This window comes from Lemur catta, chromosome 3, assembly GCF_020740605.2.
Source record: "Lemur catta isolate mLemCat1 chromosome 3, mLemCat1.pri, whole genome shotgun sequence".
Lineage (NCBI taxonomy): Eukaryota > Metazoa > Chordata > Mammalia > Primates > Lemuridae > Lemur > Lemur catta.
The window spans coordinates 110,759,606-110,786,530 of record NC_059130.1 but is presented as its reverse complement, the minus strand read 5'-3'; the positions used below and the strand labels follow the sequence as shown (position 1 = coordinate 110,786,530).

Below are 26,925 nucleotides of genomic sequence, written 5' to 3'. Positions count from 1 at the left end.
AGGAGACCATGCTCAACTCAAATCCAGCGAGGAGCTTGGCCCACTCCTGCCACCAACACCCGTGTGTCCTCGGGCAGTCACTTCCCTCCCTGAGCTTTGCTTTCCTCATCAGGACGAGGGGAATGATGACGTCGTCCCCCTCGAGTTGTGAGGGTGGAAGGCACACACATGGCCCCGCTTAGGAAACACACAAGCGGGAGGTGGGCTGGCTCCGGAGAGTTGCAGTTGGCAGGCCGGTCTCAGCGGCGGGTCCCTCTTGAAGGTGGGAGCAGGGGGGCGACCATGGCGAGATGTGAGTGGCAGCCCCATCCCCGTCAGCCCCACCGTCACTCCTGCTCTCCCCGTGTCAGTGCCGGAAGCGTCCGTCATCTGATGCGCTCCGGGGACGGGGGCCTGCTGTCTCCAGGAGGGGTCCCGCGTTAATGCATGTGGGGTGCAGACAGCGTAACGTTTTGATTCCCTGGCAAAGAATCCCTGGCAGGAGCTGAGTTCAGAGAGAACGAGACGGGCTGGGCACAGGGCAGACGCCAGGAGCGGGGCAAGATCTGAGACTTCCAGCGGGGGTCCTTGGGGGCCTCCAGGCGACTGGAGGAGCCACATGCCTGGGGTTGGATGAGGGGCACCAGGAGGATCCTAAAAATGGAGCAAGAAGCTGCCGGGAGCGGCTTTCTTCTCTTTCAACTTTTTGCCAAGAAGCAGCGTGGCTACAGGCTCGCACAGCCCAGAGAGGAGGCTCTGCCAGCCCCCCAGGCACTGGTCCCAGTAGCCTAATTACCGGCTCTCGATGGGCAGCCAGCGCACTGATTGGGAGTCCTCAGGGAGAGGCAGTGCTGAGAGAGTGAAATATTCTGAAGGAAATACGTTTGTTCCTCCCCAGAAGGATAGCAGGGTGTCTCACCCACCACCCCTCAAATGCACATGGGGTGCTAGCAAAGCCTGACGAACACGCTCACAGGTCCTCGTTAAATCCGACCACCCCTCCACCTGCACTGTCACTACTCATCCATCGACCGTCATCTCTGCCTGGACCGCGGTACAGCCTCCTCCCCAGCCTCCCTGTCCCCTGCGTGGCCCATTCCTCGCTCAGCAGACAGAGGGACCTGTTCAAATCACAAGTCATTTCCCAGCCCTGCCTGAAACCCTCCCACGGTTTCCCATCACACTTCGAGCCTACTCAGTCTCCTCTCTGTGGCCTTGGGGGTCCCCAGCTCTGGCTCCTTCCTCCTGCCTTGCCCCATCCCCTCCGAGGCTCCCCTTGCTCACCTGCTCCAGCCACTCAGGCCTCTGCAGCTCCTCAGATGCCCCAGGCCTGCTCACTCCCTCCTGAGGAAGGGCCTTCGCACATTCTGTTCCCTCTGCCTGGAATGCTCTTCCTTGCACTCTCCCCATAACCTTGTCCTCCAGGTCTCAGCTCACATGTCACCTCCTCAGAGAAGCCCCCTTGACCATCCCAGCTAAAGCAGCCCCTCCAGCACCCTCTAGCACGTCACCCTGTATTTATTCGATCTCTGTTTATTATCTGTCTTCCTCCCTCGATTATGAGCTCTCAAGTAAGCACCCAGCTTTGTTTTGTTTGCTGCTGCGTCCCAGCAACTGGGACAGTTCCTGGCACTCGGTAGGGCAGCACGTCTGTTGAACGAATGATCCCTACAAGAGACATAGGTGACACCAATGGCCACTTACTGAGCTTCTGCAGGTGCCTGGCACCGTCCAGCTGTAACCTCAATTTGTCCTCACCGTAGGAAGGCCGACAAGGCAGTATCCCCGTTTTATAGCTGAGGAAACTGAGGCTCCGGAGGTTCAAGCAACTTTCCCCAGGCCATGCAGAGAGCAAGAAGCAGAGACCCAGGTCTGTCTGATTCCAAGTCCCTGCACTTGCCGTTGTGTTATTGAAACCAGTGTTAGTACCATTGTTTTACCAGACGGAGACTCAGACAGTGTGTTCTTGTGCCCAGCGGCCTCAGCCAGAAAGACCGGGGCTGGGATTTGAACCCAGAGTGCTGCTTTCTCTGTGGGGACAGGGACTGGCAGGAGGCCCAGGCAGCTGGCTGTAATGAAAGGCGCTTTAGGGGTGGGCAGGAGGCTGTTTAGTTGGACAGCAGGGTCCAAGTGCTTCCTGAGTATTAACCATCTTCTCAGCAACCTTAGGAGGAAGAGCGTTACTACTCCCATTTTGCAGATGGCAAAACCGAGGCACAGAGAGGGTATATGACTTACCCAAGGTCACTCAGCTGGGAAGTGGTGAAGCTGGATTAAGCCGAGGCGGGCAGCCTGGCTCCAGGGCTCACACTGCTAACCACAGCTCTGCACTGCCTCTCCACAGAGACAAAGCTGGGCAGGGCGCCAGAGCCCCCAGGTTCAGGAAAGGGCTCCAAGCCCAACAGAATAAACAAAGCCTACAGCTCGGGGCCACCACATTCTGCTCCTTGGGACCTTGACTGACCCCAGCCCTTTGGGGGCCTTTGGTCAGATCTAGAGAGCACTAGGTCCAGTGCTGGCTCAGTGCCCTGCAAGGTGCCCAGGCCCTGGAACCAGGCAGCTGGGGCAGGTCTTTTCTCTGCCCACAGCAAGACTTGTGTGCTCTCGGCCCGGCCACTCGAATGCTCAGAGCCTCAGTTTCCTCAGCTGTGAAACAGGGCCTGGAGTTCCTCAGGAGCTTGTGATGAGGGGAGGAGATGACAGAGCTGAGTCAGGGCCCCCCAGCCTGGAGTCCTACTCCCTGGGTGGAGAGTGAGCCGTGGGTGAGAGAAAGCACGTGGCGTCCAGCTCAGTTTAAATCCCTGCCCTGCCACTCACTGAATTGGTGACACTGGGCAAGTGACGTGCCTCTCTGTGCCTGCTTCCCCTGTCAATGGAGATAATTATAGTATAATTTAAGATTACATGAATTAATCCACATAAGGTACTTAAAACAGTGCCTGCTTCAGAGTAAATGCTAAGTGCGAGCTGTTATTTATCAGAAGATTAAAATATTAGTTCTGGGCTGTGTTGTAACCAAAGAGGCCCTCCCAAACAGGGTTGCCATGAGGTCAGAGAAAATAAGCAAGGAAACTGTGGTCCCCAGCCCTCACTTGGTGACAGCGTGGGCTGTCTCTGCGGCGGCCCTCCACCAGACGTTGCCTCCCGGCTCCTCATCTCCAGGTTGTCAAGGATTAGAATCTTCCTCTGTGGGTGCTAGAGCTAAGTGCTTGTCAAGTTTATGAGCTTTCAGAGGCACTTTTAGACACAACCAGGCCTCCCCATTTTTGTAAGGCTGAGATAAGAGAATGGCCTATAAGATTAGAGGTTTGTCATCATCCTCTGCCCTGAGACATATCTCTCTCTCCCTCCTTCCTTCCCGCCCCCTTTCTCCTTCTCTCTCTCTCCCCCTCCCCCCTCTGGTTTCTCCTCTTTTACAAAACTGTAGCACAGCAGCCCCGGGCCCCATAAACACACTGTTCAAATAAACGAGACATTTAGAGGAAAGTTGAAGCGCCATTTAAAGGTGATCATTCTAAAATGGCCACGTCCGGGCAATTTGTCCTAAAGTCTCCTGACTGTTGGCCAAAGATCACTTGTGCTGCAAATCCTGCTGTTGGCTCATAATTGTCAACTTTTGACCCTTTAAAACTAAGTAAGTGTGAGATCTTTGTAAGCTTTTGGAACGGGGATATTTTAAAGTAACTTTTTAAGAAGCCATTTGGGTTGGGTGTGGTGCCTCACACCTGTAATCCTAGCACTTTGGGAGGCCAAGGTGGGGGGATTGCTTGAGGCCAGGAGTTCAAGACCAGCCTGGGCAACATAGTGAGACCATGTCTCTACAAAAAATAGAAAAATTAGTCAGGTGTGGTGCACAGCTGTAGTCCCAGCTACTCAGGAGGCTGAGGCAGGAGAATCTCCTGGGAGTCTGAGGTTGCAGTGAGCTATGATGACACCACTGCACTCTAACCCAGGCAACAGAACGAGACCCTGTCTCTAAATAAATAGGAAAGAAGGAAGAAAGGAAGCCATTTGTCCCCAGGAAAGTTTGGGATTCATTAGACTCTAAGGAGCCCTGCAGAGGGGCCTAGGATGCCCAGGTCCCTGCTGTGCCATGTAGGACTTTATGACCCAAGAATGGTCCAAGGCAGGGACTGGGCAGGCTTCTTCCCCATTCTCTGTGGATTCACAGGCCATCCTGCCGTAGATAGAGCTGCCTGCTCTGCAGGCGGTGGGCACAGAGGCATCCACCTGTCACCTGCTGCTGGGCGGGTGGCTCATTGCTGTCCACCCCTCCTGCCTGTTCAGCTCCGTGTCCTGCATCTCTGCACTCACGGATTCAGGGTTCCAGCTGCAGGTCCTCAGCCTCACCATGCATCCTGCCACCTCCGCACCTTTGCCCGGGCTGCTCCCTCTGCCCTTCTTTCTTCTGTCTTGTCATTCTTTACCTTTCAAGACAGCTCAAGTGTTACCATCTCCAGGAAACAACAGTGTTAAGGACCTCTCCTCCAGGCTCCCAGGCCCAGCACCTCCTCCCCACGTGCATCCCCGGGCATTGCTTGCACCATCTGGAAACTGCCTGTTTACATGGGCATCTCCCCGCCAGGCTGAAGAGCCCACTGAGCTTTGGATCCATGGGCCCAGCCCAGGCCCCACCCTCAAGGAGGGTGAGATACACTAGTTAAGACCCCCGTCTTTGGCCTCAGCTGTGATGCCCCACCATTCCCCTCCCAGTTCCGACACTGGTTGTGAGTGGGTTACGTAACCTTGCAAAACCTCAACTGTCTCCCCTGTAAGTGGGAATATCAGTGGTACCTGCCTCGTGGGGTTGCTGTGAGAGTTGACGATGAAAGCTAACACACTCTACCGTTATTAACTCTGAACCTTCGTGACAGGGTAAGTCCTATTCATAAATCCATTTTCCAGATGAGGAAACTGAGGCACAAAGAAAACTTGAGTAACTTGCCCAAGGTCAGGGGCAGAGCCAGAGTTCAAGGGCAGAAGGACCCTGACTCCACAGCCTGTTCCCCTAGCCACTGAGATCCATGGCCCCTCGATAATTTATATGCAGCCTGGCACACACAAGGTGCTCAATAAATGGTGCTGCTGTTAGTAATAGGTGCTCAGGTCATTTTTAGTGATAAAGAGTTAGGGCTGGTCACAGCAGAAGAGGAAGGGCTGGAGACCTGGAGTAGGGAGAGATCTGGAGAAGACCAGGGGAGGAGATGGGAAAGGGTTGAGACCAGGGAGTGGCGCAGCTGGGCCGGGCAGGCTGCAGGAGGAGAGGGCTGAGGGCACCCGGGCTATGTGGCCATGGAGCGCTGGCATAGGATCGCCCCTGGCTTCCCTGCTCTTAGAAATGAAAACCCCAAACTCCATCACCCAGCACACAAAGCCCTCCGTGGCACGATCCCCGGTCACCTCTCTTGCCTGTGTCACCTCTTCCTCACACGCCGCATGCTCCAGCCCCTCCGTCCCTTTGCACGCACTGTTCTGTCTGAAATGTTTTTGGTCTCTTCTGACCTTGACACTCCGTTCAAACGGCGCCTCCTCTGGAGAGTCTTCCTGGACACCCCTAGCTAGTCATGCCCTCCCTGACTGGACAGTGAGCTTCCAGGCCAAGGACTGTGTCTTATTCATCTCTGTGCCTGGTGCCACACACAGAACTGGGCACAAACGTTCGTTTAGAAGAAGCTTGTGGAGTCTTTTTATTGAGTAAGTCTATCCTCAAATCAAGGGTGGGCCCTGGTGAAACCACACACGTGATCTCTAAGCCCCAGTGTCCAGGGGTCGTGGGCTCATACTTCTCAGGAATCCGGATGGGAAAATACTCCAGGGCAAGGGGGACTCCACAACTCTGCCGTGTGCCTATAAAGTGCTGCTGGAATGGTTTATACCTGGGACCTCACCCCTAACCCTTCCAGCACCACCCAGAGATGGGTGCAGAAGAAAAACAAGCTAGAGGCCTGAGATGTCCTGTCCACTGTCACTCAATGGACCTTTTTAAAATGTGGAGCCCAAAACTAGCCCTGGCTGAGCAGCAGGGAGGATGCTGGGCTGTCACTCTACTTCTACTCTTACAGCCCAGGATCACATTGGCTTTTTCAGCAGCTTTTGGCTTGTGGTCAACTCAAACCCCCAGATCTTTTTCACTGGGATGGCTGCCAGGCCACATCTTGTGCATTTGATTTATGGCTTGGGTTAGCTGAGGCCTTCTCCTGCTTCCCAGAAGCCAACAGGAGGAAGGTGACGGTTTCTGCACCCCTAGGAGAGAGAGTGATTCCAGGCCCCCCAATCAGGAGCCTTGGTATTTGTGTTTCCTAATCCCTTCTCCCTGAGGTGCCAAGTGCTGGGACCTCTGGAGTGGGATTTTCATTAGCATTCAAGTCACAGGCCGCCGGGGCTCCAGCAGACCAACCTTTCAGGTTACTGGGGGAGGTGGAGGTTCTGGAAAGCACCCAGCCAAGGCAGAAGGAGAGAGGGGCAGGTGGCCGAAGCTGAGGCTCCCGAGCTTAGCGTCCATATGACCAGGGGGTGGCACTTCATTCCTCTGAGCCTCAGTTTCTCATCTGTAGAATGGGGGTGACAAATCTCCAACCTCAGCTTTGTTAGGACAAAGGTGCCCAGGCAGGAAGTTCCTCCCAGGACATGATAGTTCTTTCTGTCTGGGGTCACCAACAGTTGGGGTGAGAGCAAATGGGTGTCAGGTCCCCATTAATATCCTGCTGTCATCCCAGTTACGCCGATGAGGGACCAAGGGGCTGAGATTTTACCACCTTTGCAAAGATTGTTCCTACTCTTCTCTCCAGGTGTTGCCTTTTAAATGTCACCTTTTCGGGAAGGCCTTTTCTGACCCTGATCCCTAAAGTGACCCCCTGAGGCCCCATCTCAGGCCTTGTGTGTCTCCTTCACGGCCCATCACAAGTTGTGCATGTTGTCGTTTGTCCTTTGCTTCTTCCCCTCCGTCTCTCACCCACTAGACTGTCAGGGACCAAGCGTCCTCACTTGCCACTGTCCTCCGGCCCCCGCACATAGCCAGGACCCGGCAGCGTGTGCAGGTGGCCGTCACGGACTTCAGAACATTCGCTCAGACTTCGGTAACAAATTCTAATTGTGCTAAGGGAGCCAGGGATCCACGCAGAGCAAATGAGAGAAGCACGTTTACTTCCCTCTGCCACGAACAAGGTCACTTTCCCTCCCTGGGCCTCAGTTTCCCCAGCTGTGTAGTGCGATGATGAAGAGATTGAGCTAACTTTTTCTCTAAAGTCCACCTAGAGCTCCCAAGTCAACACGGGAAGGGGGAGAAATTTGTATTGCGTCGTATTGCCTGTTGAGTTGAAAAAAACCAATTTCTGCCGGGAATCTCTCTGGCTCTGTCACTTTCTCCGCTGGCCTGGAAAAAACTGCCCTGCGCAGGTCCGGGCCTGCGGAACCCACGCTGGAAAAGTTCACAGGCCCCTCCTGCCCTGGGCCCGGGCGCAGGGGCCCCTGAAAGGTGTGTGGCAGCTGCTTCCCCAGGGGGTCTGCGGGTTTGTTGCCTTAACCGAGCTCACCAAGCAGGTAAAAAATTCCAGACATGTTCTCTGCTGACAGCTAATTGTGTCCTTTATTAATGACCATGGCTTTCTTGGGGCAGGTGGGAGGAGGGAGGAAGCCGGTCTCAGCCCAGGGTGCTCCCTCAGGTGGAGCCAATGGCCACATTTCTGGACCCCATAGAAGGGGAAGTGTTACATGTGGTGACCCTGAACCCCCCGCCCCATCTGGAGAGGGGAAGGGGCTTTCCCAGGCTCCCCAAACCCAGCAGGGGTGGCCAGCACCAGGAAGGAGGACACGGGGATTCAGGAATCTGGCGGCCCAGGTCCCAGGTCCTGAGTTCTCTGGGAATAGCCGGCAAGGCACAGTGGGTGCCTGAGCAGGGGACCCTGGCGGGGGGGGGGCGGGGGGCCATGGGCAGTCTGGGGATGTTCCTCCGCTCCATCGGGTCTGTCACACCCACGCAGCACCAGCACTGGGCCTGCCAGGCCCTACCGCAGTGACCCATGACACCACCTGTCAATACAGCAACCAGATGTCTTGGGGGCCCTGGGCCCAGATGTGTCAAGCTTTCCCAACACATCCGGCTTCCCCTCGGGCACATTGTGATTATTGTTTAACACTCGTTCTTCCAGCGTCTGTGAGTCCCGAGGGTACAGGCTGGGAGGCTCCAGCCTTTTACAAGTCCTGTTGCAGTGACAGTCTCCAGCCCGGGGAGGGGGGGGGCACTTGATTGTCCCCCATTTCCTCAGGAGGGTGGGGTGTGGCATTTACCCCAGTTATAGATGAGGAGGTGAGGCTGGGCAGGGGGCTTAGTGAAGAAGTGACTGAGCTAGGACTTGACCCAGACAGAGGAAACAGCACATGCAAAGGCCCTGGGGCTAGCAGAGGCCTGCTGTGCTCCAGGGCAGCCAGGAGTCAGTGTGGCTGGAGTGGGGTGGACAACAGGCAGCATACAAGGAGGTGAGTTCAGAGAGGTAAAGGCGGCTTTGTAGGCTGTTGGTTTTTATGCCAAGTGAGATGGGAGCCCAGTCTCCACGTGAGATTTGGAGGCCTTTGGGCAGAGCAGTGGCTGGAGCTGATTTCTGTTCTGTAGGATCCCCTGCAGAGGAGGGCAGTGGGAGGGGGAGGGGGAGAGTGAAAGCCAGGAAACCAGGCAGGAGGCTTCTGCAGTGACCTGATGCCCCAGCTCCCCTGTTCCTCTTTCTGCCCTCCAAATCTGGGCATCGGGACACCTGGGCAGGAGCACCAGCTCTGTTGGCCAGTAGCTTTCTGTGTGACCTTAGGCAAGCCAGTGCACCTGTCTGGGTCTTGCATTCTGTTATCATAAAATGAGGAGCTTAGCCCAGAAGATCGTGAAGGTTCTGCTAACTTCCAACGCCCCAGACCCCGCCTGCCTCTCCAGCCTCATCTCCCACCTTCCCTGGCCTCGATCTCCACACTCCAGCAACCCTGAGCAGTTGTAGCCCCGCACACACCACGCCGTTTCACGCCTCCGCGCCTTTGCACGGGCGGCGTGCAGCACCCTCTCCCACAGGCAGCCCTGCACGCGGAGAACCCATGTGCTTCTGCAGGTCTTGAGCTGCGGGGTTGGGGCTGTCTCCTCTGGCGGTCAACCCGCTCCCCTTTCTAGTGCTCCTGGGCACTTTCTCAGACCGTACACTGATTTTTAAGGACAATAGAGTGAGGTGGCTGCAGAGTCAGAGCTTGCCTCCGATTCCAGCTGCGTCTCTGGAGTTGCCTAATGTCTTTTGAGCCTCCACTTCCTCATCGGTAAAATCAAGATAATTACATTGCCTACTCCCAGGTCAAGAGGAAGATCGGTGACATTGTAAGGCACCCAACCCAGTGCCTGGCACAAGGTAGCTGTCTGCGATCTTTGAAGTCAGATGCTAGCTGCAGAGAAAGAGCCATTGAATGAGCATGAGGGGGTTACCCTGGACAGTATGGCCCCAGATTGGACCCCAGGACAACCTCCCAGTGGCCCACTTTGGGGGAGGGGGTTCCTGTCCACCCCTCCCGTCACCAGTTCCTCCATCAGGGCTTGGTCAACACTGCCTGCCGGCAGCCACACAACACTTGGAAATGTCCTTCCTTAATTGCTTCACCAGAGTGGGGAGTCACCCTGCAGGCAGATAATTAAAAAGTTCAGAGCTTGATTAATTGGGAGGAAATTGGAGGAATGGGGCTGCCTGCTGGGAGGGCGGGAGCTCTCAGCCCCTACTGTGGGGGAGCTGGGATGTCAGGAAAGGGGGGGCAGGCCAGAGCTGGGGCTGGGAGGGACATGGGATCCAGGAGCTGGGAGGGCCGGGCCACGAAACAGCCTCGCCCGACTTTGCAGGTTGTGGGGTTCAGTGTCTGGGCTCACTTGGGAGACTGTGAGCTCCACCCCTCCACACACTCACACAACTGGGGAACAGACACAGTTGTCATGAAAGCTCTGGTCGCTCCGGCCCTGGGCAGAGAGGACCACTGGCCTTCCAGCCTGTCATCAGGGAGCTGTTACAGAGTGCCCACTCTGTGCCACCTCTGTGCCAGGCAGTCAACAGGGCAGGTGCAGCAGCCACCCTCATGGCGCTCATAGTGGGGCAGTGGGAGAGGGAGAGACAGACGTTAGCCAAATGCCAAGGACAAAGGCAGGAGGCCTTGAAAGCCCATCACCAAGGGCAGAGGGAGGAGCTCTGGGGCCTAGAACAAAATCTCCAGTCCACACACAGCCAAGTGACCTTAAGCACAAGATTCCACCTTTCTGGGCCTCAGTCAGTCAGTCAGTCAGTCATTCAACAAACACTGGCTGAGGCCTCCTATCTATCACATGGGGGCTGAGAGGTGCCAGACCTCAGGGCTGCCTGCCGACCCTGTCACTGTGCTCACAGCCTGCCAGGAGAGGGAACAGCCACGATCCTGTACAATCATGCAGCGGCAGAGCTAACGTGCTAGCCACCCCATGAGCATAGGAGAGAAGCCCCAAACCCAGCCCTGGCAGGGCACGGCATCCTCGGAGAAGGACCAAAAGGTGGTTCTGGCTGGAGCTGAGACTTGGAGGATGAAAAGGAGTTAGACAAGAGCCAGGACAGCATGTGAGGCGGAGGGGATGTCTGAGCAAGCCCCCGGAGCGAGACCGAGCACGGCTTGCCCGGGGAACTGGAGGCAGCTGCCGTGGCCAGAGCCCGGGGTGCGGCCAGCTGAGAGCGTGTGGGCGTGAAGCCAGCCGGGTGGGAGGGAGGCCTAAGCAGGCCGGACTCTCTGCGGGCACGAGGGAGCCACCGAAGGGTCTTGAGCAGAGGAGTGACTCGACAGATGGCAGGGATGGGGGCTGGCCTGGCGAGGCCCGGGTGCCCCTCAGGCAAAGGGGAGGCGTGTTCACGCAGTTCCCGCTGCTGCCTTCTGACTTCTGTGGTCCTGCCAGCTGCTGGCAGGGCTCCACAAAGCTGGGTCCCAGCAGGCGGGTGGCGGGGGGGCCTGGGCATGTGGGAGAGGCGCGTGGGGGACAGGATGACTGACACCCCTGGGTGGTCCCAGTGGGAGCTACCTCAGCAGGGGGATGGCCCTGCGGCACTCGCTGGACTTCGCCCATCTTGTCTAGGCAGGCCCCCGCCTAAGAGGGGAAGAAAGGGCGAGGGAAGGAGTGAGTGGGCAGGGAGGGAAACCCTGCATCGGGGGCAGGAACACTGAGACCCCTGGGGCAGACTTTGGACAAGGCACTTCCTTTCTGTGAGCCTCAGTTTCCTCACCTCTAAAATGGGGATAACACCTCCTATGCACAGGGTGGTCCTGAGGACTAACGAGGGCCTGGCTGGGGGGCCCCTGGCGCAGCGCCGGGCACATCCTAGGCACACAGTGCTTGGAAGCTGCTCCTCCCCATCCCGGGAGCCGGCCGCCTGCTTCCAGCGCGCCTTTGCCTACGGTACAGAGGATTGGGCACCCTGCCCAGCCAGCCCAGGGGGACTGACTCCGCGGGGTTAATCTCGGCAGCAAAAGCAAGAAGCGTGCAACATGCAAAAGCCACTTTGAATGAGGCAGACCCCAAAACCCCTCCCGCCAGCCGCAAGAACACCACAAGCCCAGCCGTGACCTACAGCACAAGGCCCTGAAAATAAGCAAATCAGTCTTTCCGCCGTTCAGAGAGAACACAGGGGCCCAGCACTGGGTGCCTGAGCCGTCCACAGCCAGAGGCCGACCGCTGGGCCAGGCCAGAGATAGTCCCAGCCAGCACCTTCCTTTGACAGGTAGACCTGAGGCCCAAAGGGGCAGCAAGTGGCCTGGGCTCCGGCCCCCGACCCGGCCCAGGGCTCTTTTCTCTAACCAGTCACAAGCCTCTCCCCAACCCAAACCCAGAACTTACTTCCTGGAGCTCCCAAGGCGGGAAAGGGAGCTGGCTGCACAGCAGACCTGGCACCACCGACACAGAACCCACGTGCTGGCCTCTCCGCCCACAGCAGCCAGCAGGTAGGCCTGCTTAGAGGGAGGCGTGCCAGCCCCTGCTTCGTCATGGCCTCTCACGTCCCAGGGCTGGGGCCTTTTGTCTCAATGTCCCATTGCCTGGCACATACTAGGAACGAATGAATACAATAATAGCAAACACTTACACGTAGCACTTAACATGGGCCAGGCAGACACTGTTCTGAGCGCTTTACTTTTATTAACTCATTTAATCTTCCCAATGAATATAAAGTCAGGATTCTTATTATCCCCGTTGTACAGGCAGGAAACTGAGGCACAGAGAGCTTAGGTGACTTGCCCAGGTCACACAGCTGATGAGAGGCAGGAATGGGATTCAGCCCTGGCAGTGAGTCCCCAGTCCATGCACAGGTTCAGTGTCGTCAGACCTCCCGCTCAGGTGCTGGGGGCGGGAGCTAGACCCCAGGGAGCAAACCTTTTCAGGTGCCGCCTCTACCCAGAGCCACGGACAGAGCCTCTGGTCTGCAGGACCCCAAGGAAGACAGAGATGCTCCTTCCAAGCCCCCCCAGCCTGGCACACTGGGCCTGACCGAGCAGTTGACTCCAAGGTGGCATCAGTCATCTTCGGGATTAAACCAGAGTCCCTGGGAGGAGAGGGGGAGCAGAGGCAGCGGGCCAGCCATTGAGGCTTTGAGGATCACCCAGTGCCAATTAGCAGCCCCACCGTGCCAGGCCCAGATGGAGCCCTGCCTCGGCCTGACTCAGGGCTCCCTCGGTCAATTATCACCTATGCCCAGAGCCCAGGGGGCAGACGGGGCGAAAATCTGTTTCCCTGTAATCCTCCCTCCCCTTCCCCGGCCGGCTGCCATCCTGCCTCGGGTTGCCTGGCCAAGGGCTCTTGGCAACTGCAGAAGGCAGGCGCTGGCTGGCCGTTTGGGCCCCGAGGCCTGGGTCCGAGGGCCAGGCTCTGCCCCTGCCTTGCTGAGGGGCCCCAACAAGGCCCATCCCCGCGGTCGGCCCGACAAGATAGTCTCCAGCCTCGACATTCACCCACTCGGTAATTTCTGTGACCAGTGGTATCGGGCACAAGCTCTTTGAAATCACAAAGACCTGACATCAACCCCAGCTCTGCCATTTACTAGCTATGTGACCCTACAGCAGTCACTTCGCCCCCTCCGAGCCTCGGTTTCCTTATCTATAAAATGGGGTGATAATGGTACCTCCTTCAGTGGCTGGTCGTGTGGAATAAGGGAGAGAATCGTGTCAAGCACTTAGCACCAGGCCTGGTGGCTGGCAGGCTCGTAACAAATGGGAAGGACCATTGTCATTCGTTCTGCATGAGAACAATCGCTGACACTGACACAGCACTTGCCACGTGTTCTAGTGCTCTGTGCACGCCAATCCACGCAGACCCACAGCCCTGCCCTCGAGCCACTCGTCATCGTCCAACCAGGGAGACAGACCCGCCTCCGTTTAGTGACCTGGATTGGCTGAGCACCAGCGACATGCCAGACCCTGCCCAACCAAGGTTCGCCTACCAGTGGGCAGAACCAAGATAAGTCACGGGTCACGCACGTGCGGGGTGGGCTGGAGCGGCTCTGCATGGGCTTGGCTTGTGCACACGTCTTCCCAGCTCAGTGTGCAGTGAGCTCAAATCGGTAGCTTGGAATTTGCTCTGGCTGGGAGTATTTATACCTCAGAAATCGGCAAACACCAATCAGGGCTTTCCCCCCCCACCCGAATCAGCCAGTTTCCCAGCCCAGCACTGCATACAGAGCAGGCCTTGGGTGCTACTGTGGAGGTCTGGGTTGGCTGCTGTCGGGGAGTGAAGGGCAGGCCCCCAGAGGGGGACACATGCGTCAGATTTAGCAACCCGAGGGGCCAGGAAGATGGGGGAGAATGGCTTTCAGGCACGGGGACCAGGGTGTGCAGCCAGATCTAGGGAGGTGCAAGCAGATGAGAGAGTGACAGATGGGAGAGGTGTCGGCAGGGTGACAGCCCTCCTGGCTTGCCAAGGGCTAAGGGAGTCTCTGAGATACTGGACTTGCAGTTTGAAAACGGGAATGATTTGGTCACCCTACTTAATAGACAGGCCCCTGGGAAGACCATGGGGAGAAGAAACGAGAGGCAGAGAGGGATCTGAGCATCGGTGGCGGCTGAAGAGATCAAGATGACACTGGTGGTACCCACACGGGTATTTACTTGGCTAAATATTTGCTCACCCACTTTCTCATCTCACTCTTACAACACCCTGTAAGGGGCATGTTCATTCGTTCCCCCGGTATATACTGAGTGCCGCTATGGGCCCGCCACCCTGCCAGGAGCTGGGGAACCAAAGAGAACCAGACAAGCCCGGCTCCTCTTCCTGTTCCGGGTACTTCCAGTGCAGTGAAAAGACAACACGGAGGTTTGCAAACTGCTTCCTGATAAAATTGCAAATTGTGATGAGGGTCAGTGAAGGAAACAGAGCACAGCAAGAGAGACTCGCTTTAGCCGGGGTGGTGGGGGTGGGCCGCTCAGAGGAGGTGACATCTGAGCAGGGGTCTGAAGGGGCAAAGGGAGCCCGCCATGGGAAGAGCAGGCGCATTCCGGGCAGAGGGTACAGCACTGCCAAAGGCCCGGAGGGGAGAGGCCCCCTGACAACCCACAGGTGGGAGCACAGTGATCAGGGGAGGGGGACAAGAAGTGGGCTGGGAGACCACCAGGGCCGACCTTGCAAGCCGTGTGGCCACGCTAGGCACGTGGACGCATTCTAAGTGCAGTGAGGAGCCCCGGGTGAGGTTAGACAGGGTGCGGCGGGGCTGATTCATTTTAAACAGGTCACTCCAACAAATGTGGAGGACTGACAGGGAGGCTAGATGGAGCAGAGACCCATTCAGAGGCTCCCCCTGTCCTCTGTACCGTGAAGGTGTTATTAGCTTCTTCCAGATAGGGAGACTGAGTCTCAGAGGGGAGGAGACCGACCCAAGCCCACGCACCTGTCAGAGACACAGCTGCCCATGTCTGTCTTCAAGTCTCACTGTCTTCTTCGCACTCCTGCATGTGACGCTCAGACGCTGGCAGGACAGGTGCCTTCCCAGCGCCAGAGGCTGGGAGCAGTGTGGCCCCAGGGCACTGTGGATGGGTGGCCACCCCAGGCCTCTCTCGTGGGGAGAAGAGGTGCCAGGAGCTGAGGCCCCAGCACACCCCACGGTCACAAAGTAGAGTTGGGGTCAGACTCTGCCTCTGCTACTGAAGAGCCACATCTGCCTTCTCCCCTCTGGCTTCAGTTTCCTCAAATGTCAACCAAGTGGGTTGAGCTGGATACTCTTCCAGCTCCTCGTTCATCCGCCCATCACCCAGTGGGCACCCGGCATTGGACTGGGAGTTTACAGTCCAGCCGGGTAGACAGATTCATAAGTAAGTAATTAAAATAGGCACCCAGACCCTGCCGGGGGCTCCGGGCAGACCTCCTGGAAGAGGTGGTGTCTGACAGGGGTGTAGAGTTGGCCTGGTGCTGAAAGGAGTGCATTCCAGACCAGAAGGGCAGAGGGACAAAGGCCAGGACTGTGGGTGGGCTGGGGGCAGGCACTGTACACGGCTGAGTGTGGGGTGGGGCACGTGCCAGCCCCACGAGCCCCGGGGGCCCTGAGGACTGAGCTCACCATGCCCAATGGGAGCCGTTGTGCGTGGTTCTGAATAGCAGCTTCGTTGAGATATAGTTCACACACCATACAATTCACCTCTTGAAATTGTACAATTCAGTGGGGTTTGGTGTATTCACAGAATGGTGCAAGCATCACCCAATCAATTTCAGACCATTTCATCGCCCCCAGAAGAAGCCCTGTTACCCATTAGCGGTCAATCCCCATCCGCCCGTCCCCAGCCCTCTGCAACCACCGATCGACTTTCTGTCTCCTCAGATGCGCCTCTTCTGGACGTATTCATAGAAATGGAATCACACGTCCGTGGCTGGCTTCTTTCACTGCACGCAATGTGTCCAGGGTTCATCCGTGTTGTAGCATGTGTCAGTGCTCCCTTTTTATGGCCGAATAATATTCCAGTGCGTGCCACTGTGGGTTTTTAAGTGACGTGGAAAGGTCTGCATTCTAGAAAGCTGGCTCTGGAGGGCGGGTGGGAGGAGGCCAGATGGCACGAGAGGCTGGGGAGCGGCTGGGAAGAGCTTTCTAGATGCCCACAGCGGGGGGAGGCGGCAGAAAAGAGGCAATGCTGAGGAGGGAAGACCTGGTAATTGATTGGCTGCGGGGGGTAGGGAGGATCGGGGTGGAGAGCGATGCCACCTCCCAGGACAGAGAGGAGCAGGTTTTACAGAGCACAGAAACCATGCAATGCCCAGCGGGAGGGTCGGGGTGACCAGGCCGAGGGACGGCGTATGGAAGCGGTGGCCTGGGGAGTGTGAGAGGGGCCAGGACACAGCAAGGGGGAGAGGGCAGCCGGGAAGGCGGTCCAGATGGAGAGGCTGGCACGGCGCGGAGGGGGAAGAGACCAGCCACCCGCCAGCCGGGTCCAGGGAATGCCCGGCAGATGGAGGAGGCAGGCTGAGCTGCACGGGCTGTCTCCAGAGAGGGGGCCAGGAGGGTCCTGTTGTTGAAGCCAAGACCCTTCGGCATCTCTTTGCATGGTCCTGGACCCTCACAGGATCCCTGTGCCCCCATTCTACAGAGGAGGAAACTGAGGCTCAGAGAGCTTGACCGTTTGACAGTGCCAGGGCTGCAGCCTGCATGTCTTGACTGCCCCAGGAGCCCTGGGCAGTGCCAAGGTGGCGAGGCTGCCCCTTCATGCAGCCCGCAGGGAAAGGTTGGTGCCTAAGCGGAAGCGGGGAGGGAAGCAGGGAGGGAGGACAGGAGGACTCAGGGGCCCCAGAGCCAGCGCAGACGGTGCCCAGAGATTGGAGCTGCCAGTCGCTGCCCAACACTCATGGGCTGCTGATGCAAAGCCAGTCCCTTAAAGGCAGTGTGGCGCAGTGTCACAGAAGTGGCCTCTGCAGCCAGAGCGCCTGGGGGTGAATCCCAGCTCTGCCGCGGTGACCCCACAGCCTCGGAACGTCACCTCACCCCTTTATGCTTTTATTCCCACACCTGAAAACGGGAGTGATGGCGTTACCTCTGTCACAGGCCTGGGTGAGGCTGACGTGACTTCACGGGGGTGACGTCCTCAGGACCGTGCCAGCACTTAATAAGCGCCCAGTAAATGTTGGCCACTTACGTATTTACACCCCGGGAGCCCTGCTTTCCCCAGCTTTACGGCCGAGGCCATAACAACTCCCCAGAGGCACTTGTTGCCATCCCTGTTGGTGTCACCGTGGCCTGTTGGTTGTATCCAAGTCCTGTCTCCACCTTGCTTCTCAGCTGGGCTGAGATCCCCTCAGTGCCTGGTCAGGGCGGCCACTGCCTGGCGTCGTTGCCATCTTTGCCGGCCCACCTTCCGGAAGCTCCCTCCAAGAGGCAGGAAAGGTGGGACCTGGAGGTGCCATTTCCTAGTGTCCCTGGGGCAATTGCCCTTGGATTATCTCCTGAGCACCTGTTTCATTCACGCGCACTAGGATCACAGCCACATCCCTGCTCTGACCCTGTGCCAGCTACCATGTCCATCACATGTCATCCTCACGGCCACTTTATATGGTAGTTGCGCCCTCACCGGGGAGGAAACTGTAGCTCAGAGAAGTCAAACAACTGGTCCAGGGTCACTCAGCACACTGCTGATGAACCAGATAACTGCTTAGTACTGCCAGGAATTGTTCTAAGCATTTTTACGTAAATTAACCAAGGTAAAACTCACTATATCTCTAGGGGGCAGGTGGAAACGTTTTAAGTGACTTGCCCGAGGTCACCCTGCCCACACAGGTGGAGCTGGGACCTGCCAGGCCATCTGCACACTGACACTATGTTCCCCTCCTGCTTGTGTGACCCCCAGAGCCCAGCTCTTCCCGCTTCACCAGGCGGCTTCAGGAAGTATTCACAGAGCCCCTGCCGAGTGCCAGGTTCTGAGCTAGGCACAGGGCAAGCAGCTGGGAATCAGACATGGCTCCGATCCGGGGCGAGCTGAGAGCGTGGCCAGGAGACCCCTAGATGAATAATTATGGCAGCGGAGTCAAGCACTCCAAACCCAAGTGATGTTCCAAGCGCCAAGAAAGGTAGGGTCTCTGAGGCCAGAGTGGGTTGAGGGGTTGGGGAGAATGATTTGCTAAGACTTGGACTTGGAAGATAAGCCTTGAAGACTAGGGCTGGAAAAATAAATTAGGGAAATTTATGTTAGTTGTTTACATACAAGGAAACTGATGCTCAGAGAGGTTGAATCACTTGCTAGAGAACACACAGCACCCAGGCATGAAATGTACTCCAGGTAAGGGTCCCTGGCCTGTGGGTGGTTTACCTGCATTTCAGCCCAAGGAGGATCTCGTTCATTGCAAAGCTCTTTCCCTTCCACCCACTCACTTACCCATTGCACCATCCCTCTAAGGCATCACAGCAGAGCTGGGATTGTGAACCCCAGTATGCTGAGGCTGGAGAAGGGACATGGCCTAGCCCTAGATCCCCACTCAGCCTCCTGAGTCCCAGCCCACGGCCAGCAGGATGGGGAGGGTGGATTCAAATACGTGTGCACACAGGATGGTTGCTCTTGCAGAACCTGACTCCGTGCTTGGAGCTGTAGGGTCTGGGCCCCAGGGCAGGGATGAAGGCCTCAGCCCCTGGGAGAACCCAGATTGACAAATGCAGGCCAAGTGCACCCACTGCCCTCCTTAGGCTGGCCCTGGTTGTGCAGGCCCCCTAATAAATTGATCAAACACCAACTATAACAGCTGCTATTCACTGGGCACCTACACTGTGCAAGGCCTTGGGCAATGTGCCTTATATACTTATGCAAATACTCACAATGGCCCTGCAGAAATGAGCCTTAGAACCATAATTTTACAAATAAGGAAACTGAGTCTCAGAGTGGTCAGGCCACCTGTCTAGGCCACACAGCTAGTAAAAGGCCTAACAGGTACTCAGACCCAGGTCTGTCATATTGCAGAGCTGGTGTTCTGTTCTGCTCTACCACATCACCCCTCTCCGTGCCCCACACTGGCCTAGGACTTGTATTCTGAAAAGCAATTGCCTCAACTGTCTGGCACCCAGGAATCCAGCTACAAGAATCAGGACCCAGCCAGACACCAGTGAGCAAGACGGGGCCCCACGGACCCTGCTCCAGACTTCTTCAAATGCCTCCTGACGAGGTCAGGACCGATCCCAGAGGCCATGACACGGCCAAGCTGGAATAGGTGAGGCAAGATTGCTACGAGCCCCTAGTTGAACCCACAGACAGCTTCACGGACAAGAAACCAGGTAGCTAGGCAGAGCTAGAAGGGCCACATTGGAGCCTGAAGACTCCAAAAGCTTCAGCAGATGGGGTTTCCCAGCAATGACCCTGTGTGGTCCCTCCATGAGGCTGCGTGGCCCCTCCATCCTCGTGGCCTCTGAGTCCCCATCTGGTTTCCCTGGTGACTCTCTTTGTCTTCTCTTCCAGGTTGTCCATCTGGAACCTTCAAGGCCAACCAAGGGGACGAGGCCTGCACCCACTGTCCCATCAACAGCCGGACCACTTCAGAAGGGGCCACCAACTGCGTCTGCCGCAACGGCTACTACAGAGCAGACCTGGACCCGCTGGACATGCCCTGCACAAGTATGTCCTGGGGCCCCTGACAGAGTCCCGAGTGTCCCTGCAGAGAAGCTCAGAGCGAGGGGTGGGTGGCTGTCCAGTTCTAGCCAGGCTTTCCTGAGTGAGGGACAGCCAATTACTGGGTTGAGAAAGGACCATCCTGGGGTGGTCATGCTGCCACCAGGCAGTCACCATGGAGCTGGCATCTGGCTCCGTATCCCCTTCTGCTGAGTCACATGGAGGAGTGAGTGAAGGTCTTGATTCACACCAGGACAGGGATGTGAGGCTTGGCAGGAGAAGAACCCACACAGGTGGTGTCTATAGTAAAAGAGGTTGCCCAGTGTTCTAACCTGGCAGCAGCTGCCTGAATCACAGGCCAAAGTTCTCCAGGAAAGGGGTGACTGAGAGGGCAGTAATACAATGCCTGTATCAGGCAGGAATGGTGTTCCGCTGCAAATCACAGAGAGCGGACCCCAGCAGCTCAAGCCACACAGATTTATTCTCTCACCAAAAAGGAGCCCAAGGGAGGCCATCCTGGGATGGTATGGTAAATCCACGATGGTCTCTGGAACCTGGCTCTTTCTGCCATCCAGAGAATGTTTTCTATTCTTAAGGCCACTTCATAGTCCAACATGGCTGCTGAAGTTCCAGCCATCACACGCATTTTAGACAACAGACAGCTGTTTACCTCCTTAGAAAACAGAGACAGTTCTATTCAACAACTTCTGATCTGTATCAGTGGATAGCACTTAATCACAGGAGGGTGGAAAATGTTGTGTTTTAGCTGGACGTATTGTTACCAGGACTAAAGTTGAGTGTTATAAAAAAGAAGGAGGAAATAGAGATTGGGCAGGTGTAATCGCAAACGCAAAAAGGCTGTCCCTAGTAACAAGCACCGAGGAGGCTGGAACCCAGAGGGAAAGGTTTAAGCAGATGCACGACAGGGTAAGTCATATTCTAGAAACATCTCTCCTGTGGGTGGAGAGGAGAAAGGATTCGAGGACGTCCTTTGGGAGGCCTGGGCTGGAGCCAGGGCAGTGGGCACAGACTGGTCTCGTGGGGGGCAGCACCGCCACTGCCCCCACAGACTGACGCCTCTCCCCCTCCCCAGCCATCCCCTCCGCACCCCAGGCTGTGATTTCCAGCGTCAACGAGACGTCCCTCATGCTAGAGTGGACGCCGCCCCGCGACTCCGGAGGCCGCGAGGATCTCGTCTACAACATCATCTGCAAAAGCTGCGGCTCGGGCCGGGGCGCCTGCACGCGCTGCGGCGACAACGTGCAGTACGCGCCGCGCCAGCTGGGCCTGACCGAGCCGCGCATCTACATCAGCGACCTGCTGGCCCACACCCAGTACACCTTCGAGATCCAGGCCGTGAACGGCGTCACCGACCAGAGCCCCTTCTCGCCGCAGTTCGCCTCCGTGAACATCACCACCAACCAGGCAGGTAGGCGCTTCAAAGGCCGGCCGGGGAGTGCCCCGTCCCGCTGTGCGGCGCGGTGTCCCGCGGGCGGCGAGAAAGGCTCCCTCACATCTGCGGAGTGATTTCTTCGCTTCAAAGGCTTTTCATGTGAGCCAACCCCCTGGGAGAGTGAGTGCCACCGGTGCATTGTAGTGCTATTTATAACAATTGCTGCCGTTTGTTGAGCGCATATTATTGAAGGTAAAAGTTAAGTTGCTACAACAAAAAGACCCGACGTTTGGCGGCTTCGAGAACACAGAAATGTATTTCTCCTCCCCGCGAGGGTCGGAGTGAGCAGTCCAGGTCAGCGGGCGGCTCTGATCCACTCGGAGGTCCGCGGACCCAGGTTCCTTCCGTGTCGCTCCACCACCCTCCCTGCTCCCCGTCCCCGCGGCCCCCGCTGAGTGGCGGCAAGGCTGTGAGCAGAGAGAAGCCCCGGGCGGCGTGTTAAGCAAGGAGGGCGGAAGTGCCTCCTGTCACTTCTGCGCACATTCCATCCGCAAGGCCTTGGTCACGTGGCCTCACCGAGACACGGGGAGCGGGACGTGTGGTGTCTCCCAGCCTAACTCCACCTCCGTCACAGTGGAAGGTGGGGGGAGAGATTGGGTGGACATCTAGCAGTTTCCACGGCAAGTGCCTCCTGTGACCCCCAGCCCACTCCAGCCTGACTCCAGCAAAACTCTTCTCCTTAAACTCACCTTTAATAATCCTTCCTGTGTTGGCCGGGCACGGTGGCTCACGCCTGTAATCCTAGCCCTCTGGGAGGCCAAGGCGGGTGGATTGCTCGAGGTCAGGAGTTCGAGTCCAGCCTCAGCAAGAGTGAGACCCCGTCTCTACTAAAAATAGAAAGAAATTAGCTGGACAGCTAAAAATATATATATAGAAAAATTAGCCAGGCATAGTGGCGCATGCCTGTAGTCCCAGCTACTCGGGAGGCTGAGGCAGGAGGATTGCTCGAGCCCAGGAGTTTGAGGTTGCTGTGAGCTAGGCTAACACCATGGCACTCTAGCCTGGGCAACAGAGCGAGACTCTGACTCAAAATAATAATAATAATAATAATCCTTCCTGTGGCCCCATGTCACCTTCCATGCTCAGCCCTCCTTTCCTTCACAGCAAAAAATAAAAAATAATAAAGTTGCCAAACGCTGCAGTCTCACCCCCACCCACTCTCTCTTCAGTCCACTCCACTGAGGCGTCTGCCTCACCTCCCCACCAAGACCACGTCCCCAGGGCCACGTGAGCCCCAGTCCCGGAGATGCTTCCCGGCCTCATCCCCCACCTGAGGCCACAGGAGATTGTTATTATCAAGGACATTATGGCACCTTTGGGTAGATCTGGCGGTTGGCACTGTGAGTGTGCCCTCAGTTATTCACTCAACAGCCTTTGCCGTGCACCTGCAGTGGGCCTGGTCTGAGCAGGGCTCAAGGAGGAGCTGAGGGAGGCCAGGCTGCAGGGGGGAAAGTGGGTGGGCTCCCCAGCTTATCTTTCTGATGCAAAGTGGGGCCCACACAGTGGGCACACAGGGGATCCAGAGGTGGAGGTGCAGGGCAGGCCCAGGAAGGCTTCCTGGAGGAGGTGGGATTTAACCTGCAGTTTGAAGGACCAGTAGAATGATGAAGGGAACAAAGGAAAGAAATGGGATTCTGAGGAGGGGGAAAAGCACACGCAAGGACATGCAAGGGGAGGGACAGCCAGCTTCATCTGGTTGAGGGGTACTTTCTACGCAGGACCTCACTACATGCCCCTGGCCTCCCTGGGAAGGTGTCCATGTCCCCCTGTCACAGATGACACTCAGATAAGTTGAATCACAAAGCCAGGAAGAGCAAGAGGCAGGAATTGACTAGGTCTAACGGACTCCAGTGCTCTGGCAAAGTCCAGGGTGTGTCCAAGGAACCTGGACTCTGACTGTGGGTCTGGTTGTGCGTGTGAGTCTGCATGTTTGTGGGTGTGTTGACTGTGTGTTTGTAATGCATGTGACTGGCCACGTGGCTTCTTATACACGCATTCCTGAGCATGTGTGTCTCTCAACCTGAGGGACCCGGGGGATGGGGATGGGGGGTGTTGTGCATTTGAGCGTGAGTTTGCATATCAGAATGTGGCTCTGCCTGACTGTGTGTTTGTGCCTGAGAAGGAGTATGGTTTCTTTTGTGATTGTTTGTGGCGTTGCTGTGGCTGAGAGGGCATGTTTGTGAGCGTGTCCCTGCAATCTTGCAGGGCCACGGGTGCATTTAACCCACTCAGATTAGGGTCTGGAGGGAGCTAACTCAAGGCAGGCGATCTGAGGGAGTCCCCCAAAGCTAGTGGGTACTGTCAGAGACACCTCACAGATTATAAAGCCTCAGCCGTGAGTCTCTCTGGCTCGACAAAGCTCTGAGCTGGGCAGGCCCAGGCTCCCAATGTGGGTGGACGGGAGGGAGCTCTTTGCAACTGGGAGAAGCCAGAAGAGAAGCTCCTGGAGCCCCTTCCCTGGCTGTAGGGGCCTCCTCACATCCATCTGGGAGCCCTGAGGGTGAAACTGCCTGCTCCAGAAGCCTCAGCTTGTTAGCAGCAAGGGGTGGGGGCTGGGCTGCTGGGATGGGCCCCTCCCGTCTGGAGCTGCATGTCCCCAGAGAGCAGAGATGGGGCAGAGTATAGAAGTGAGGGGCTTCCAGGAAACGGGGGTGCCGGGGGAGCCCTCAGGACTGAAAGGCAGAGAAGCAGTGAGAAACAGCACTGGATTAGGAGCAGGGACCCAGGTTTGAATCCCAGCTCTGTCATTCATTTGCTGTTGACCTTAGTGTATTAGTCAGCTGTTGCTGCAATAATGCTGCCTAACAAAACCACCCCCAAACTCAGTAGTTTACAACAGTGAACCCTTATTTTCTCACCCACTGGTCTGTGGGGCAGCTGGGGTTTGGCTGACTTGGCCGGGCTCTCTGTGCCAGCAGGGCTCCAGAATGGGGGCTGGGTTCAGCCTGTTTCACGCATCTCCTTGGACCGGCAACCACCCCGGGCTTGTCTCTCTCAAGGGGGAGCCACGCCACGCAAACAGCTGCCCTTAGCTCATGAGCAGAGTAAGTTCCAGGGCCTAGCCCAGCGTCAGTGGGCCCTGCGGGGTTACTTGGCCAAGGATGTGGGTGCACAGTCCTGTCACAGGGGAGGAAGAACTAGGGTAATTAATCCAATCTGATACATACACATGAAAATCACTTCTTCCCTCTGGGCCTCGGTGTCCACACTAAATTTTACATCAGAACTACTTGGGAGCTTTTTTAGAATACAGGTTTCTTGTCTCCACCCCAGACCTGCAGAATCAGAACCCCAGGAGTGGGACATGGGAATATGAATTTCTAACAAGTGGCTCAGGTGTTTCTTGCCATCGGATCAACTTAGGAAACTGAGGTCTATGTGAGTCTAAGCCCCTTGAAGCCCTCGAAGCCCTGAGGGTCTCTGCGTAATAACAAGCCTCCCCCTCCTCTTTGCTCCAAGCCCCTGGACAGACCCGTTCTCTCCCGGCTGCTCAGAGCTCAGCTGGGGGCTGCGTGGCCATGCCACACCCTCACACTCTCCCCCTTCACCAGGAAATTGAGGCCCAGAGAGGTGGGGTCATTCATGCAAAGTCCCACTACTCAGTGGCCTCTACTAGAATTTAAACCCAGGACCATGTGACTCCAGTCTACACTGGAGAAGACACAGTACCTGCCCTTGAGGCTACGTGTCCTGGTTGGAGAGATGAGACATGGATGCAGAGTCCACATGCAAACTGGCGTGAATGAGGGCCCAAGGAGGTGCTGGGGGGAGATCGCAGGCGGAAGAGACCCTTTCTCCTGGGGAATGAGGAAAGGATATGTCCTGGAAGACTTCCTGGAAGAGGAGGCATTTGAGCTTGGCTTTGCAGAGTGGAGGGGCTTCTAGCAAGCAGAGATGGAATCATGCAGGGAGGAAGGTGGCCCAGGGGGATAAGTACAGGAGGCAGCTGGAGGGAGGGTTCTTCTTTCTGTTCTTCCTAAGTACCGGTTTCCTCTGCCACAGGGTCTTTGCACATGCTGCTCCCTCCCACTGGAAGGCTTCCTACCCTGCTCTTCTTTCAGACCTTGGTTTATTTCATAGACCTTCCTGACTTGGTCAGACACCTCCCTCCCCAGCCCCAGCTCCATGGCCTTCAAGTTCCCGTGGTTGAAACTTTAGCCTCAGGTCATCGATCATTTAGTTCCTGCCTGTCTCCCCCGCCATCGCCATGCGGCGGTATGCGATAGGTCTGCTTTTCCTCACCATGGTTCTCCCGGCACCTAGAGGGGACACACCGCAGTGAGTGCTCAGGGAACATTTGCAGAAGGGTTCATGGAAGCATGGAGTGAGGTAGGGTGTGGAGAAGTGCAATAAGGCTGGAAAACAAGGCCGGGGACTCGATTTCCAGACAAATGCATGCAGTGGTCGGTTTTAAACAGACCCTAAAATTCAATATATAAATATCTAGCTCATTGCCTTAAAAGGAAAAAGTGACTGGGCCTTGCTCACAATCCCTTGGCGTTCGGCAGGGCCAGAACTGTCTTCTGACTTCATAAAGCCGTCATGCTGCCTTCGAACCACACTCTGCCCTTCCAGAATGCCTTTCCGCCTCATATCTGTGGGTCGTGCTCGTGGGCTGGGCTGGAAGGATGAGGACGCAGGGCTGGCAGAGGCCAAGCGCCGTGCCCAGGCCCACTCTGCTGGGAAGTGGCAGATCCGGAGTCAGGCAGCTGTGCACAGTGAGCCCCGCCACCCTCCTTGCCCTGAACACAAACAAGACAGCTCTAGGGAGGGAAGGTGGGCCCTACGGTGGGCGGTCAGAGGAGAGCGTCTCTAAGGAGATGGCATTTAGGCTGAGATCCGAATGATTAGTGGAGCCAGCGGGCCTCGGGGGCTGAGGGGAGACACATCACTCCAATAACACAGGGTGTGTCCTCTGTCCAGTGTGTCCAGTGCTCTTGGCCGTCCCTAGGGCTGTGCCAGACACAGCCTAAGCCCTTCAAGGATCTCCCCTTGAGCAAGCCCTGAACCCCCCAGCCTCTGCCAGGTTCCGGAGGTGGTGGGAAGGGCTGGGAAAGGTCTAGGTTTTGGAAGTGGGCAGCCGAAGCTGGCTTTGAGTGAAGCCTGGCTGGGCCCCAGCACGTGCCCTGGGACAAGTCACTCGGCTTGTGTCTGATCACGTCTTCCTCTGGACCTCTGCACTCCCTCCTCGCAGGACTGCTGTGAGGGTTTCAGCTCACGCGCACCTGTGCCTCCCAGGTTGCCTGGCACAGGTAGGTCCTCAAAACATGGAGATCCATTCATTCTAATCACAAAACCAGCTCAAACGTGTCAAGTGCTGATACGTGCCGGGCACTGTGCTCAGCCCTTAACGCTGAATCCTCACGGCAGCACCAGGCGGTAGGTGCTGCTGTCACCCTGTGTTATAGATGAAAGGAAAATGAGGCACTGAGAGGTTAGCGATGGCCACCCAGGCAGGAAGTGACAGAGCCGAATCGTCACATCACTGCATACTGGGGGCCCAGTGTTGGACAGACCTGTGCCCTCTGCAGAGACGGGACAGGCTGTGCACATGCCCCGTCCACTCCACGGTCTGGCTGGATGTCCACAGCCTTTGGGGCCGTCCCTGAGGAACAGCGGGTGGACACTCAGGGAGCTCCCCGTCGTCACGTCCCAGGAGCTCGTGTTGGAGAAAAGGCGTCGGAGCCCGGCCTGACACACCCAGCCCCCGTTCCAGGCTGGATAGGAGACCTCACTTCCCCGAGCATCACTTCCACCACCTACAAAATGGGCGTTTACCTACCATTCCAGCTTTGCCACATTTCCCCAGATTGTGGGGATTAACAAGAACGTGGACAAAGCACCCGGCACTCAGTAGGTGGTCAGTCAGCTGGGCTTAGTTTCCTGTCACTGCCATAACAAAATTCCACAGACTGAGCCACTTA

The 26,925-nt window shown here is 56.8% G+C and overlaps 1 protein-coding gene across 2 annotated transcripts in view; it reads left to right on the top strand.

Moving 5' to 3' along the window:
- The window catches only part of EPHB2 (EPH receptor B2), a 115,068-nt gene that overhangs the window by 52,841 nt on the left and 35,302 nt on the right, over positions 1-26,925 (top strand). For both annotated transcript variants that reach the window (XM_045546068.1, XM_045546069.1), the window contains exons 2-3: positions 19,399-19,554; positions 20,642-20,977. In XM_045546068.1, the coding sequence (XP_045402024.1) occupies positions 19,399-19,554; positions 20,642-20,977 (492 nt within the window). The remainder of the gene's footprint in view (positions 1-19,398; positions 19,555-20,641; positions 20,978-26,925) is intronic.